The following is a 15,184-nucleotide window of genomic DNA, read 5'->3' as shown; positions in this document are numbered from 1 at the left end:
AAAACTGATCCGCACGTAATACGTTTCACGCCAGAATCAAAATACAAGGCTCGGAATGCGAGTAGCGATCGGAACAAGTAGACAACGAATGCAGGAGCATAAAGCCGATGGCACGCGAACTGCAAGACAATATGAAGCTAGCAACATATTTAACAGCAACAAAAGGAGCACGGAAAAAAGCGGGGCGAAGCAGCTTGCCAAAATAGGATGCGTTAGGCTTACCAAGACTAGCAGCAGCAAGTTCACGAGAAATACTCAATAAATAACTGCAAACAATCCTCCCAACAAGAAAAAAGCGCCGCGAGGCAGCCGCTGTGCTAGGCGATAAGGATGTAACTAGAGTGAACTAGAATTCTAACGTTGCGCAGGCTTGCTGTTGGAGCCAAGGCCGGAATCCCGCATGGCGCACACACACCAAGGTAAATATAACTGGTAGCGAAGCTTCCATAGAAGCCCATACGTTCAGAAAATGGCGGCTCTTAAGCTGCTCATGGGGGGCTTAGCGCCATCTGTGTGAGGAGGGAACACTTCCGGCGGAACAAAAAATAAACAGGATGTGACGCAAGATCCGGTCTGAAAGTGACGTCATTTTGGTGGCATTAGCGGGAAAATTTGACTTCAAAATAGCCTTAGCAGGGCTCTGATCGCTGAGGGCTCATGTCATTGCCATCTGACGCAAGTTGGCGAGCCCTTGGCGTGTGTGCTTCAAGTCAACGCCAGCTTATACTCGTGACTAGAGAAACGTACTTTAGCATACTGTCGTATGATTCGCCTCGGCGTTTATAAAAGCATCTTGCATCTTCTCTGAACCTTATTCTGTATTCATGCCTTCCACTGCTGTATAAAAGCAATCAGTTGTTTATTTTGATTGCAGCGGGTGGCAAACGTACCCCCCCCCCCCCCCCCCCCGACCGGACTTTTTTTTCTGCCTTGGGATACAGAGCCCAAAATGACACTTGACCACTCTCCCCGGCCCCCCTTTTATATAGAAAACGTGCCCACTCCTTACCCCGATACCAATTTCTACCAACGGCACTGCTAAGTTTAATTGCGTCGCACATACGCAGCTTGCGTGCGTGCCTTAAGTATAGATCAAGGTTATATAATACTTGCTCAGTTTGTGTACTTCTGTTCTAAGAGAAGAAATAACGCATAGTCATGCTATAATCAAGACATTTGAATTTTATTCCAGGATAAACATAAAACAAATTTACCACACTGCACAAAATTAGCACGTATACAATAAGTACAAAATGTTCGTGGGCACTACATGCATTGTGATTTTCCTTACGCGCCGAAAAATTGACTTTCCCGGAACACATGGCATTATGAGCAATGAAAGCGTCAAAAGCAAAACTACTTCGAAACAAGAGAAAAGAACTAGGGCTGCATCTTGACGTAGAAAACCGGGCCGCAGGAATGCCGATTCACGAAAGTGCAGCGAGCACACTGCAGCTGTCCCGGCGTCTTATCAAGTAGACAAGGGTTTCTACAGAAGTTCACTCAGCATTCGCGCCTGCAATTTCCTGGTTGCATTATTAGGCAAGTGTCGCAACCGATAAGTAAAAAGAGGAAAAATGGATCAATTCAAACGAAAGCAACGGCAGTATGTAAAAGCACATAGCAGGAAAGATCTGGCAGCAGCGCAGCACGGAGCAGCACAACACAGCACTGTGATGGAAATAATGCTTGCGCATACAAGTGCGGGAAGCAACGAGCACTACAAGCGTTGTAATGCAATAGAGAAGACATTGAGATAGACAATTAAAGTGACTCGTTTAAATTCGAGTGGTACTACGCCGAGTCCTAGAGTAATTGACACAACTTGCTCTGAGCGAGCCTGAGGTGAAATCAAGAGATAACTGTGACATAACAAAGCTTTAGACCCATTTTTTTCGAAGCACCACCACGTCCCCTTACACAACCCCCGTGCACATATTAACAGTACAATAGTTTCGCGTTACCTGTGGAAATGAGAGGAAAATGGTGCAGTAAAACGCCAGGTGTACGGGAGTTGCTGTTGCAACCTTGTAGCTGCTGTTGCAACATCGTTTCTGTAGGCACCGACGAAAGCGCTCCGCTCCAACCGTTGGCAGCATCGTCTCGTAGTTCACCGTGCCCGCCGGGCACGGTACTACACGTGTTCACCGACGATACAACGCACCTCGCACCTCCACGCACAGCAAAAATTAAGTGCACACCAAATTAGCAAGGAAAAACGAATGCAAATGCGCACCACCAAAACACGCGAGGGGCGTTTCTTAGCAGACGAACTTTAGGAGCGCCTTTCCGATCACTACAAGGACTGCATCACAGAGCAATGAAATGTGCCATTCTTCAGAGGGCGCTACAAAAAAAGGTTTTTGAGAATGAACAGCATTTTCATAAATTATTTATGCACTGTGCCTAAATAAATGTGATTCAGAAATAAATACAGTTCGTAAAATACAAATGTTGTTCTATTGTTGAACAAAACTTGGTTTTTTGTTACTAGTGTTTGTTCCCTCCTCACCTAGTCGCGCTTCAATCGCCACTCCCATAAGCCCCCATGCTGATGTCGCTGGCAATAGGTTCTGAACCGCTTTTTGCCCGAACCTTCGCTACCATTTATATTTACCTTGCACACACGCCGTTCCTTCAAATGTGCAAAAAAAAAAAAAAAAAGTGACGCCACAGGAAGTCACGTGACTAGTTTAGTTTGACGTCACTTCTGCGGGGCAGGAGCCACCGCGAGGGGGCTAGATCTCGTACCCCGCGCGGGGCACGAGACTTACCCATATATATATATATATATATATATATATATATATATATATATATATATATATATATATATATATATATATATATATATATATATATATATATATATATATATATATATATATATATATATATATATATATAGAGAGAGAGAGAGAGAGAGAGAGAGAGAGAGAGTAAATATCTTTAATTGCGAGCTCATTGGCGCAAGATGGTGAGAGCACCGGCCCTGTGGGGGGCGTCCGCTAGTCCGGTCCTCTCTGGTCCTTGCTGGCTGCTCATGCCTTCTCTACAGTCAAACCCAAATAGAACGAACCCGGATTGAGCGAATTATGCTACATATCGAACAAAAACAAATCAGTTATGAAAATACAGGCTAAACATATTCTTTATAACGAAGTTCACATCGGATATATGGAACTCGGTGAACCTAGAATTGCCGCCGAAATACATGGTCTCACAGCGGTAATTGATATGTTGATTGACCGCGCTTGAGACGTTGAGCCTCACATGGAGCGACATGACGTCCGACACTTTTGGTAACTGAAGTAGAGTGGAAAGCCGGGCTAGTTGAAAATGGTTCATTACTGCAACTGCGCACAACGAAACGGGACCACGAATTCCTTCTGGGATTTTCTGAGTGTCGTCGATGATGATGTTGCCGTAACTGTTAGCCCCTCTGATGCAGACACCATCGTCGATGTCATGGCAGCTGGTGCTGTTGAAAGTTCCAAAGAGGCAGAGGATGTCGCGAGTGAAAGCCGTCCAATGCTTAATGAAGAGCTTTCGGCAGTTGATATGCTCAGACATTATTGCTTCGATATTGAAGGGCACGGATTCAAATGCTGGGCTAGTTGACGTCACCAAGACTAAAGTGAAAAATAGAATCATTTCTTCATTGTGAAGTAGGCAGTTGAGGTGGAAAGTAGCTTTATTGCTTGCAATAAATGGATTGTTCTGTGTATGGTAACGACATACTTCATATTGCGTTGGTTTCCGCATGCGGAGACGGAAGAGGGGGGGGGGGGTGTCCCGCGTACTGCGGACTTGTAACAAAAAAAATCGTTATCGGCGGGTTTCGCTATATCGAACTATTAAATCATCACCAGCATATCTACACCCACTGCAGGGAAAAAGTCTCTCCCATTAATCTCCAATTACCCCGGTCCTGTGCTAACTGCGACCAATTTATCCCTGCAAACTTCTTGATCTCATGGGCCCATCTAACTTTCTGCCGCCCCCTGCAACGCTTGCCTTCTCTAGGGATCCTCTCTGTTACCCTTAATGACCAACGGTTATCTTGCCTTCGCATTACATGCCCTGCCCACGTCCATTTCTTCTTCTTAATTTCTACTAAAATGTCCTTAACACGCGTTTGTTCCATGACCCACTCCCCTCTCTTCTTATCCCTTAATGTTACACCTATCATCTTCCGTTCCATTGCCCGCTGAGTCGTTCTCAATTTAAGTTGAACCCTCTTAGTGAGCCCCCAAGTTTCTGCCCCGTAGGTGCAGCTGTCATACACTTTTAAATATATTAAACTATATTAAACGAACTATTAAATATATTGAACTAATTGCGGCGCATATTATAGTTCGCTATAACCGGGTTTCACTGTATCAGCATACGCCCGTTCGAGGAGGTCGTACCCCGAAGCGAACCCGCATTTCGCGGGAGCATACTTTCTCTGATTTCTGGCGTCATTGTTTGCATAATTACTATCTTATTGTTTACTACCTTAATTACTATCTTATTTTAATGCTTAACTTACTGTTCGTCTAATTATGTCTTATATTATAGCCCACTTCAAGGCAGCACAATAACGTACAATATTCCGCAATGAGAACTGCATTGCGGACCTCATTCTTGGCACTGTGCCAACTTTCATCGGTGAGCTTCATATACCCGCGACTTGAATCTTAATCTTCAATGTTAGGGCACATACGCTCCCGAGTAAAGTTTAAAGTCACTACGCTGGGGTGAATGCGAGTGGGAGCGCTCTAGCGGGGTGAGCACCGCTTACTTACGGTAGCTTACTATGCGCTCGAACGCTCCCGCCAATAGCGCCACACAGTGACTTTCCTGGGTTTCTTAGCAACGCGTTTTCTTGCTTGCGCTGCATTAGTTTCCTTTATGATTTTGATTGAGAGGCTTCACACTCCGACAGAACGACGTTTTCTAGCAACGCTCTTCCTTGGCTGCTGCCGATGAATCCTGATGGTTTGAAATACCGGCATGTTCATGCTCCGATGGCACATGCCCTTAGTTGACATGCTTCATACAGACGCGACGCGAATCTACAAAGTAGGGGCACATAATTCCCACGTAAAATACTTCCGGTTAGTTGATTACTACTACAAAAAATTACAATCAACCGCTCCTTATTTTCACTTGCTAGTAGAGCAGCACATTCCCGTAAAGGGGGATTGGCCATGCCTTGATAAAACGGCCAACCAGAAAACGCCAACCAGAAAACAGATTTCAGTCACATCCGTTAAATATTCTGACGATGACTGTGAATGGCGTACACCTCTAATCCAACGACCCGAATCGCGTGCAATAGAGGCACAGGAAGAGGGTCAGCAAAGTGTGCACCTCTTTTAGCTCATGATCTTTGAAGCCACCCCCCCCCCCCCCCCCCCCAACTCCCGGGTTCGCCATCATCAGCACATGTATGGGCAATCTCAAGTCGCAGACACAGAAAAAAAAAAGCAACTTTGATTGATTGATTGTAGGGTTTAACGCGCCGACGCAACGCATGCGATGAGGCGCGCCGTAGTGGAGGGCTCCGAATGAATTTTGGGCATCTGGGGATCTTAACGTGTGCCGATATCTCGAGCAGACGGCCGTTTTCGCTTTTCGCCTCCATCAGAAAAGCGGCCCCCGCGTCCAGGAATCGAACCCGCGACCTCGTGCTCAGCAGCACAACGCCTTAGCCACAGCCACCGCGAGGGGTGAAACAACTTTCAAATTAATAATAATAATAATAATAATAAAATGTGGATAGGATTGTATCATCACGGAGACAAACTCCGCCAGTGATTGAATTTATTTTTCCTGTGATTTTGCTTTATCCACGGATCAGAGAAAGTGCGAACTGATCAGCTCGTGGCCTGAAGGTCAAGAACACCTGATAGCACGGGCCCGAGCAGCGGGTACAGCTCGCGGCTTTCCGGACTGAGAAAAGGGCACCCATCCGTTGTTTTTTTTTTTTTTTTTTTTTCTTTCTTTTCTCCCGACTGCAGTACCCGTCTTGCTCACTCATTCACTTACTCCCTTTATTGGGCCGAACACATTATCCGAGGCACTTTACACACAAAAAAAAAATGCATTTATTAGATTCTAGCCGCTTCCCTCTCCCTCTTTTTCAAACATGATTATTGCACTAATGATTATTGCTCTATTAAAGGTTTTTTTTTCTACGCATTTTGGCGGAAACTACGTTTTTATGCAACTTTGGAAGCTAAACTACATGTGAACGGGCTTCAAGTGAGTTAGAAAAGCGCGGCGATCCAGACCGGGCGCGTTCTAGCCACCATAGCGCGCGCGCGGCATAGGAGGCGCGGGCGCTGCGTGAACGCGCGTACGCAAGCGCGTCTGGCAACAGTGTGGCGTCGTGCAGGGAAGGTCACGTCCTCTCGTCTCTTTGGGGGAAGGTGATCTCGCCGGGCGTCAGGTCGCACTCGAAACTTGCAGCCCGTGCTTGCAGCAAGCATGGCTTTCATCTCCCGCAGACTAGCCTGCACGTTGGCCAGGCATCTACCGAAGCAAGCAACCAAGCTTGCACCGACTCACGAAGCGATAACTGCGATCGCACTGCGAAAACTTTCGACCACGCCATGTTCGTACGCAGCTGCCGGCTCCGCCGAGGTTTCCAGCATCCTCGAGGAGCGCATCCTGGGCCAGAGCTCTGCAACCAACCTGGAAGAAACGGGGCGTGTGCTCAGCATTGGAGATGGCATTGCCCGCGTGTACGGCCTCAAGAACATCCAAGCCGAAGAGATGGTGGAATTTTCCAGCGGCCTAAAAGGTATGGCCCTAAACTTGGAACCAGACAACGTCGGTATTGTCGTATTCGGTAACGACAAGCTCATTAAGGAAGGCGACATTGTGAAGCGTACCGGGGCCATTGTAGACGTTCCCGTTGGTCCTGAGCTTCTCGGACGCGTCGTAGACGCCCTTGGCAACCCTATTGATGGCAAGGGACCCGTTGCTTGCAAGTCTCGTGCCCGTGTCGGTGTCAAGGCCCCGGGTATTATTCCGCGTATTTCTGTGAAAGAACCCATGCTTACGGGTATCAAGGCCGTGGACAGTCTGGTTCCGATTGGTCGTGGACAGCGAGAGCTGATTATTGGAGACAGGCAGACTGGAAAGACCGCTATTGCCATTGACGGTATTATAAACCAGAAGCGCTTCAATGATGGCTCGGAAGAAAAAAAGAAGCTCTACTGCATTTACGTTGCCATCGGACAGAAGCGGAGCACTGTCGCCCAAATCGTGAAACGGCTAACGCAAAGCGACGCCATGAAGTACACCATCATCGTCAGCGCTACTGCGTCGGACGCTGCTCCGCTGCAATACCTCGCTCCGTATTCGGGATGCGCCATGGGCGAGTACTTCCGCGATAACGGCATGCACGCCCTCATCATCTACGACGACTTGTCCAAGCAGGCCGTCGCCTATCGCCAAATGTCGCTGCTGCTGCGCCGACCCCCTGGCCGTGAAGCCTACCCTGGCGACGTCTTCTACCTTCACTCACGTCTCCTCGAGCGAGCGGCCAAGATGAACGATACCTTCGGCGGCGGCTCCCTCACCGCCCTGCCAGTGATCGAGACGCAAGCCGGCGATGTCTCGGCCTATATTCCCACGAATGTCATCTCCATCACTGACGGCCAGATTTTCCTCGAGACGGAACTTTTCTACAAGGGTATTCGACCTGCTATCAACGTCGGGTTGTCTGTTAGTCGGGTTGGCTCAGCTGCGCAAACCAAAGCAATGAAGCAAGTTGCAGGCTCCATGAAGCTAGAACTGGCCCAGTACCGTGAAGTAGCCGCCTTTGCCCAGTTTGGTTCCGACCTTGACGCTGCCACGCAGCAGCTCCTAAACCGAGGCGTCCGGCTCACCGAACTGCTCAAACAGGGCCAGTACACACCTATGGCTATCGAAGACCAGGTCGCAGTCATCTACACAGGTGTCCGGGGCTACTTGGACAAGCTTGACCCTGCCCAGATCAACAACTTTGAGCACGAGTTCCTCCAGCACATTCGTAGCCACCACAAAGACGTCTTGGCCACCATCGCTCAAGAAGGACACATAAGCGAAGCGACTGATGCAAAGCTCAAGAGTATTGTCACTTCGTTCGTGGCTAACTTCCAGGCTTAATTTTCTGTTTGCTTGCATCATCTCCACTGCCCTGCCAACGTTTCTAGTCTGTATGCAAGATACGTAGGGAAGCCAAAAAAATAGACTAGACATCAGTCCTGTGCAATAATTTAAGTTATGTGCTGTGTATTGTTACTCACAATAAATTTTGAGTGAAACCAGGATGTTGTCACTATGTTTTCATTGTTGTAATATGCATATTGTTTCATACAAATTCTTGGGCTGCATTGTTGTGCAATGCATTGATGTGCATTGTGCTGCAAGCTGTGGCAATGTGACATTTTTAAGTTATCTATAGTGCACTCAATAGTGCCTGATCGAAGAGCTAAGCAGAGGGAGTGACTGTTACATGCGCTGTTCTTAAAATAACGTTGGTTTACAGTAGCATGGTACTGTGCTTTTCCGACACTCGTACTTTTGCAACTTCCAACTGTCTGGCTTCCTGCTCTGCTTGATGTTGGTTGTGTTGAGGCTGATGCGTTGCTTTGTGCTGGTCACATACGGATATTGGCCTGATGAAAGATTCATTATAAGTTTCAGGATGGCAGCAGGCAAGTGAAAACAACCTCGTGTTCCACTTACCTGATGCTTTTCCGGAATCGGCGTTATGTTGCTGGAAAAGAGCCTTTTTTACCCTTGTTCTCATTTGAAGAAACATTGCGTGCCGTAACCCTGCATCTTTGTTTATGATAACATATTTCGATACACCACAGCACTCTGACAAGAAGTGTATTTTTGATCATTTCTGGCTTTCTTTGCGGGTTGTGGGTTTTCTTGTGGTGTACCTCACATCTAGCCGAGGGAGGGCGCTCATCACGTGCGTTACAAAGGCTTTCCACGTGGCCTCTCTGATGCCTCTGAAGAGTCGCGCCTGGTTGCGGTTGATGAAGCTGTCGATCATGGCGAGCAGCACCCAGTTCATGAAAACCGTCATGCCTGCTGCAGACTTGAGCATGAATCCTTCCATCTTTACTACCTGCATGCAACGAAATGGCTTGATGAAACGGTGTGCACACGATCTGGCAGCCTTTGCAGAAACACGCATGTTGCACTGGCTTGGAAGCACAGCTACATGCCACACAACTTTCAGTGCAGGCCTCGGGTGTATAAAGCTTAAAGGAAGCATGAAGCCAAAATACTCTCGTCTGATGTGAAAGAAATAGCCTGTAGTAACTTGCTCCACCCCATTCTGGACCCAAAGGACATTGCTTTCACCACAAAAAGGTGAGAAATGTTGACAAACTTTCAAACCTGAATCTATGCAAATTCAGGAGTGATGTCATAGAGGATATACCAAAAAAGTTGCGCAGACATCTAGGTTTGTATCCGAAGATGTAAGATGCGATGGCGATACTTCGATTCCCACAGAGCGTTTTCGCACACAGATGCTGCATTTCCAGTCAATGCTTTACGAGCACTAAAGGTCATCGAAGAGAGAAAGATTAGGAAATAGGGTTTTTAATCGCTGTGGCCCAGGAAAGACAAAGGCTCTCTGCACTTCTGTGGATTAAAATGTGAGCGTGAAAGGTTGTGAATGCGAGGTGTCGTTCTGTTCACGCTAGGAGGCGTCGGTGTAAGTGTTTCAAAATGTTTGTTCTGTGATTTCTTGTCCGGGCGAACAATTTTGCTTTTTACGAATAGATAGTGTGAGGTAGAGAAAGAGAGCGAGAGAGTGAAGATCTTTGTTCAGGAAGAAATAGTTGTGGTTTAGGAAAGCAGGGTAAAGAGATGACAGGGAGCTCAAGGGTGGAACCTGAAGACTGGAAACCAGATACACCACCTCTTTCCCTTGCCCTCTTAATCAGCTCGCGCTGACCTTGACGTAATGAGCTGGTGAAAGCTGCCTTCCATGTCTCGAAGGAGTGGAATATGTTATGCTCGAGTTGTTCTCCTTTGACCATACCCTTGAACATGGCTAGGATACACACAAGAAAGGGGATGTTTCCCCGGTTTTAGCAGAGTTAATGTATGATGTTTCTACCGAATACCTTGACGCACATAGATTTGCAGAAAATTGTGTTGGTTTTTCGTCCAGAGAGTTTGTGATTCTTCAGCATTAAGACCTCGTTGCAGCCAGGGGGAAAGACCGTGTACCAAGGCATAGGAGAAGGAGGAATAAATGTTTATTTTACGAGTGCTGGTGCTGCTGCAGCGGCACCCGCCCGATGGATGGCATCCCTAGTTCGAGATGTCATGGCCTTAGCACGCAGTCTAGGCCCTCTTCACCAGTACGCGCTGGGTCTTAGGGTCCAGACTTTTCTTGCAGGCCACCCATTGCTCGTAAGAGGGGGTAGGCTTAGGGGGGTAGACCTGGGGTTTGTCGAAACTCCCATAATTGATGGTATAGGGTGTCGGGTAAGGGACAGAAATTACAGGTGGTCGGGTATAAAATTGGCTCCACATTCCGAGTTATCTAGGCATAGGATGAGGATCAGTTCTTAACGTTTTTCGCGGAGGGCAGTGTGGTATTCATGGTTACAAGGAGCATGGTATGTAAGTTCTTGTGCCTCTTGGTCAGTGTGTTGTTCTCTTCCAGACCATTGTGTCCGGGTGTCCAGGTGAGGTTGTTAGCTTTTTGCATTGTGGATGGGAATATCTTACCGAAGCGCTTAGGCATTCTGCCTGAGTTTTAAACAGTACAATGTTTTTGTAGCGTGAGCTACACTGGCCGAGGTTGAGCAGTTTCGCGTGGCTCCTGGCTCCAACTTCCACATCTCACTTCTTTCTACCTGTATGTTGGAGGGCAATTCAGGCACAAAGATTTCCAGAGTAGTTAACGACGACAATTGCAGCCTCGTGCTTTCGTGCAACTCGGAGTCGGTGTATACTGTGGCCTCATGATTTTGGAACTTTCCCCGAATGAACTTCATCCTGCCATATCACCTCTTCCTGTGTACAGTTGGATCCATAGTTTTGGTACAGAAGAGCTTTTACGCGTAGTCACTGGAACGGTGACTGGTCTATCATGGTGGGCAGTAGTTTCTTTTCAAATGGGGGGGGGTGGGGTGCCTGTCTTCTATGTGATGCCCCCTCCCCAGAGTGTGTATTGCCATCTGCTCTCTTGGTACTCGCAGAATAGTTTCTCCGATTTCTTGAAATAAATTAGGATGACACAAGTTAAGGACATATTCGTCGCCGTTATCACTAAACATCCTATTAAGGACGACTGCAAGGTGAAGGCCTCTCTCATTAACCTTCACCCGCTCCTCTCCTGCACTTCCCGAGTCCATTCTTTGCTCCGAATATTGTTTTTTCCCTCCATCAAGTAAATGGTCTTTCCCTTCTTCAAGACACGTCTATGCATGTCCATTCTGTTACCCTGGTGGTCCAGCCATTGTTAGTGAAATTGCAAGGTTGAGGACTGCCTCATATGCTGTCCTGATGGTAGTGTTCCTATCACTTTCTTTAGTGCAGTTAAATTTGTGGTACCATAAAGTCTGGAATATTCGCCTCATGATCAGTGACTGCATGAGTCTTACCGGCCCTTCTTCTCTTTTTCTTGCTTTTCTCTTGGTTGGGCGTTTTGTTTATTGGTTAAAAATTGGTTGAAGATTTTGGTTAAAGATTTTTTTTGGCGGTTGTGAGTTTGGCACTACCGCTTGTCTCCAGAGCCACAATGAGCCTTCTTACGTGACGTTTTTCTTGGAGGACATCTGTACTTATTTTTAGGGTGATTTTTAATTAGGCCACGGTATATGCTTTCCTTGATTTCTGAGAGACTAGCATTCATCCTTTTCCCCCTGTTTTAGTTAGGTCACCCAATGTTGGTGCCGGCATAAGTTCCGGCAGAAAACATGCCGCAGTGGCTCAGTGGGTTAGGTGTGGCGCTGCTGAGCCCAAGGATGTGGGTTTGATTCCTGGCCACAGCGCCGGTTTCTCAATAACACCATTGTGTCGAGATTTCAGCACACATTAAAGTTCCTACGGTGGTGTAAATTATTCCGGAGACTTCCACTACGGTGCACCTCGTCTCCTATGTGTAGCTTCGGCGGATGAATTACTAAAAGTTTATATTTTTTTATCTTCTGGTGGAAACACGCTTTGGTGTGGTGACGTAAGTTGCTGGCACAACTGGCAATCGTGTCTGCCGAGCATGCTACCACTGAATCGACATAGAACAAACTTCACTGCGCAGGCACGGCACCTGAAGAAAACACGTGTCCTTTTTTTCGTATCTGCTGGTGTAGCATTGTCCACCTTTCCAAACTTGAGTTGCCGTTGCGCCACATTACAATTCGGCGGAGCCCTCGAATATCGTTGCCTCGGTCGTAGCTTCCGGGTGGCAGCGGTGACATATTTCCGTACACGCCTGATAAACACGGCTGATAGCGGATGGCTGGGAGCCACAGCGAAATCGAAAAATGAGCTTAATAACACTATCATGTTAGAATACATAGTTATAGTGCTTTTACTTAATGCTAGCGATTAATCTGTGCGAAGAAATGCAACCAAGGCCATACTTCAATCGTGTTACTTGGCGGGGGCTTTTGTCAGTGGCTGTAAGTCTCCCAAACAAGTCGCTGTGACGTTATCAGGGCAGGGCGAGGGAGTGGCTGGTGAGTCGCCACTACTTCATCAGTTTTCCTTATTACAGTAGACTCCAGTTAAAGCAAACTCTATGGTTAAGACAAACAACACTTTTGCTCTCTTGTAACATCCACAATGCAAAAAACCTCCACTTAAAACGAGTTTCTGATATTACAAACACAGTTTCACGGCCCCTTCGAGTTCGTCTTAATGAGAGTCTACTGTATCTATAATAATTGTTTGAAGTTTGCCTTAAAATTGGCATTGATTGTTACCAGGAGGACACTATAGCCTTTTCGCTGCACCAAACTTGTATTTTGTGTTGGCGGTCCCATTTAAGTGCGTGCAGGAAGGAATTCTTGGGCAAATACCAAACTGAACTGACCTCTAGGGCCTCCAATCTTGGGTTGTTGTGGCTTATGGTTATTTCGGCACAGAGGTTGAGGCACCGCAGGCGTGCCTTGAATGTCCCCTTCATGTTGACGTGAGTTCGCAGGGTACTGTATTTGCCAGTCACAATAAGATTTTGCACCTGCGTGTGAAAATTGTTGCTAAGTTTTCATTCTGGTCTGGTTTTCATTCATTGAAGTAAGCATAACCACGCAAATGCATTCCTTAGATTTTCTTTTATGCTTGGGTTAACTTGAAGGTAGAAAAGTTTCTGCTAAAATTATAAAATTGTGTTTTTAATGAGCCTAAGCTTCACTTTGGGACATTTGTTCACAATGCTTCAGTAATGTACAGTCGAACACGGATATATCGAACTCCAAGGGGATCGCAAAATAGTTCGATATATGAAAAATTCGATATAAAAAATATGGGCTCTGAGACTTCACCTATGGCGAACGATCACTTACCGATGGGCGCATTCAAGAATGACAACTAATTCCGCACTCACGACGCAACAGGACGCTTTATTTCCGTGAAAAAAAATCGCTGATCTTGGCCTGCTTCTTCGTCGTGAAAATGAAATTAAAGACGCTGGTTTCAATCTTCTCGAGGCCGTCCAGGTGCGACAGCCCAGTTCTTTCCTTGTCGCCGCAACAACGGCGAATCAAGCTGAACGCAGCGGCCACTTCTCCCGCGGAGTACGATCGTGTAGCCGCCTCCTCGTCCGGACGATCTTCACGACTCGAGCTATCGACCTGGGTTCCTGCGACCGCAGCTACAATATCCTCGTCACCGATGCTCGAAACAGCCTGAACATTGGTGTCAGCGTTCACGAAGTCGTCGGGAGACACTCCGGCTGGAACAGCAGCCGGGAAAAGGGACGACAACTGACGAAACGTGTCGCCCATGCACTCGTCGTCGTCGTCGCCGTCTTCGCAAGCTTCGGAAAGTTCGGCCGTCACAAAGCCTGCCTTCCGGAAGCAGTTGGCCACGGTCTCCTTCTTCACGCCGTTCCAAGCGCTTGTCATCATATGTATGGCTCCCAGCAGGTCGACCTTAAGCTCGGTGCCCACGCGGACGTTCATCAAAAGCCTATCGAGGAGTCGCCTCCTGTACCCTACTTTCGCCATGCCCACGCATTCCTCCACATCCTCCTCAACCTCAATCGGGGGTGCAGCGACCACCGAAGAGCACCTTCCAGCTCCCGCGGCGTTCGATATACCCGATGTCGGGAAAAATACGGTTCGATATAAACGTACGAATTCCTATACTTTTACACAGAATTTTCAAGGGGATAATTTGTGAGTTCGATATAGACAATAATTCGATATACCCGTGTTCGATATATCCGTGTTCGACTGTAATATGAACTGTCACAGTTCATTGGGCTATGGGCAAGTTGGCCCGTGATCTGAGGAGTCCAAATGCCAAATTTAAAACTCCACTAGACTGAAAAATTGGTAAAGTGTTCTCTTGTCTTCCCTCTCAATCTCTAATTTTGTGCCCCTTAAACAACAATTCTTGGCACCTGCAAAGTTGCTTCTTGAAACCAGATTTAATGACCACGAGCATATACAAATCTGTGCATGTTGCACGAAAACCTCGATAATTTGGACTTTGTGGGACTAAAGCTTTCCTGAATATTTAACAGAAAACTAATAAACAAGGCTGTGGTAGAGGGACCTAGTGACGTAGGATGTACGGACGAATTCTCCTCTGGAGTGTGGCATACATTACGCTTTGGGGAAATCAAATTGAGGTGTTAACATATGAGCACAAATAGGCTTTTTGGTGCTAGCACAGCACTTGCTCTGTGGATTTGGGGCTCAAAGGCATGTCTCTCGACCTGTTGCAGTGGCTAAGGCATTCTGCTGCTGATCAGGTATTGAATTAAGTTCCTAACTGCGGCAGCTGTAGTTCTAATTCAAGCAAAATACAGAAATGCTGGTATTTAGAGCTGGGGCATTTGCCCGCTGGTATGAATTAATTCAAGGGTGTTCACTGTTTCCCAGTTTTTGCCTTGGCACTGGATTTGAAGTTTGGGGCTAAAATCACAATCGCACCTTATGCTGCCAAGAGTTCCTTTTGGGTTGTGCATAGCCGTAATACTAAAAAATAATTG

The 15,184-nt window shown here is 46.9% G+C and overlaps 2 protein-coding genes across 2 annotated transcripts; one reads left to right on the top strand and one right to left on the bottom strand.

Moving 5' to 3' along the window:
* Positions 1-6,360: 6,360 nt before the first annotated feature.
* On the top strand, positions 6,361-8,307 carry LOC144155302 (ATP synthase F(1) complex subunit alpha, mitochondrial-like). The gene has a single exon (XM_077686647.1). The coding sequence runs from the start codon at positions 6,478-6,480 to the stop codon at positions 8,143-8,145; it is 1,668 nt and encodes a 555-aa protein (XP_077542773.1). The 5' UTR covers positions 6,361-6,477; the 3' UTR covers positions 8,146-8,307.
* Positions 8,308-8,884: 577 nt separating this feature from the next.
* LOC144160950 (uncharacterized) lies at positions 8,885-13,260 on the bottom strand. Its single transcript, XM_077692027.1, has 2 exons — positions 13,058-13,260; positions 8,885-9,121 (listed from the first exon to the last, which is right to left on the bottom strand). The coding sequence occupies exons 1-2, from the start codon at positions 13,148-13,150 to the stop codon at positions 8,885-8,887; spliced, it is 330 nt and encodes a 109-aa protein (XP_077548153.1). The 5' UTR covers positions 13,151-13,260.
* Positions 13,261-15,184: the final 1,924 nt, after the last annotated feature.

This window comes from Haemaphysalis longicornis, unplaced genomic scaffold (assembly GCF_048455015.1).
Source record: "Haemaphysalis longicornis isolate Haplotype H1 unplaced genomic scaffold, Haemaphysalis longicornis Haplotype H1 scaffold_1, whole genome shotgun sequence".
Classification (NCBI taxonomy): Eukaryota; Metazoa; Arthropoda; class Arachnida; order Ixodida; family Ixodidae; genus Haemaphysalis; species Haemaphysalis longicornis.
This window is presented reverse-complemented; position numbering and strand designations above follow the sequence as displayed.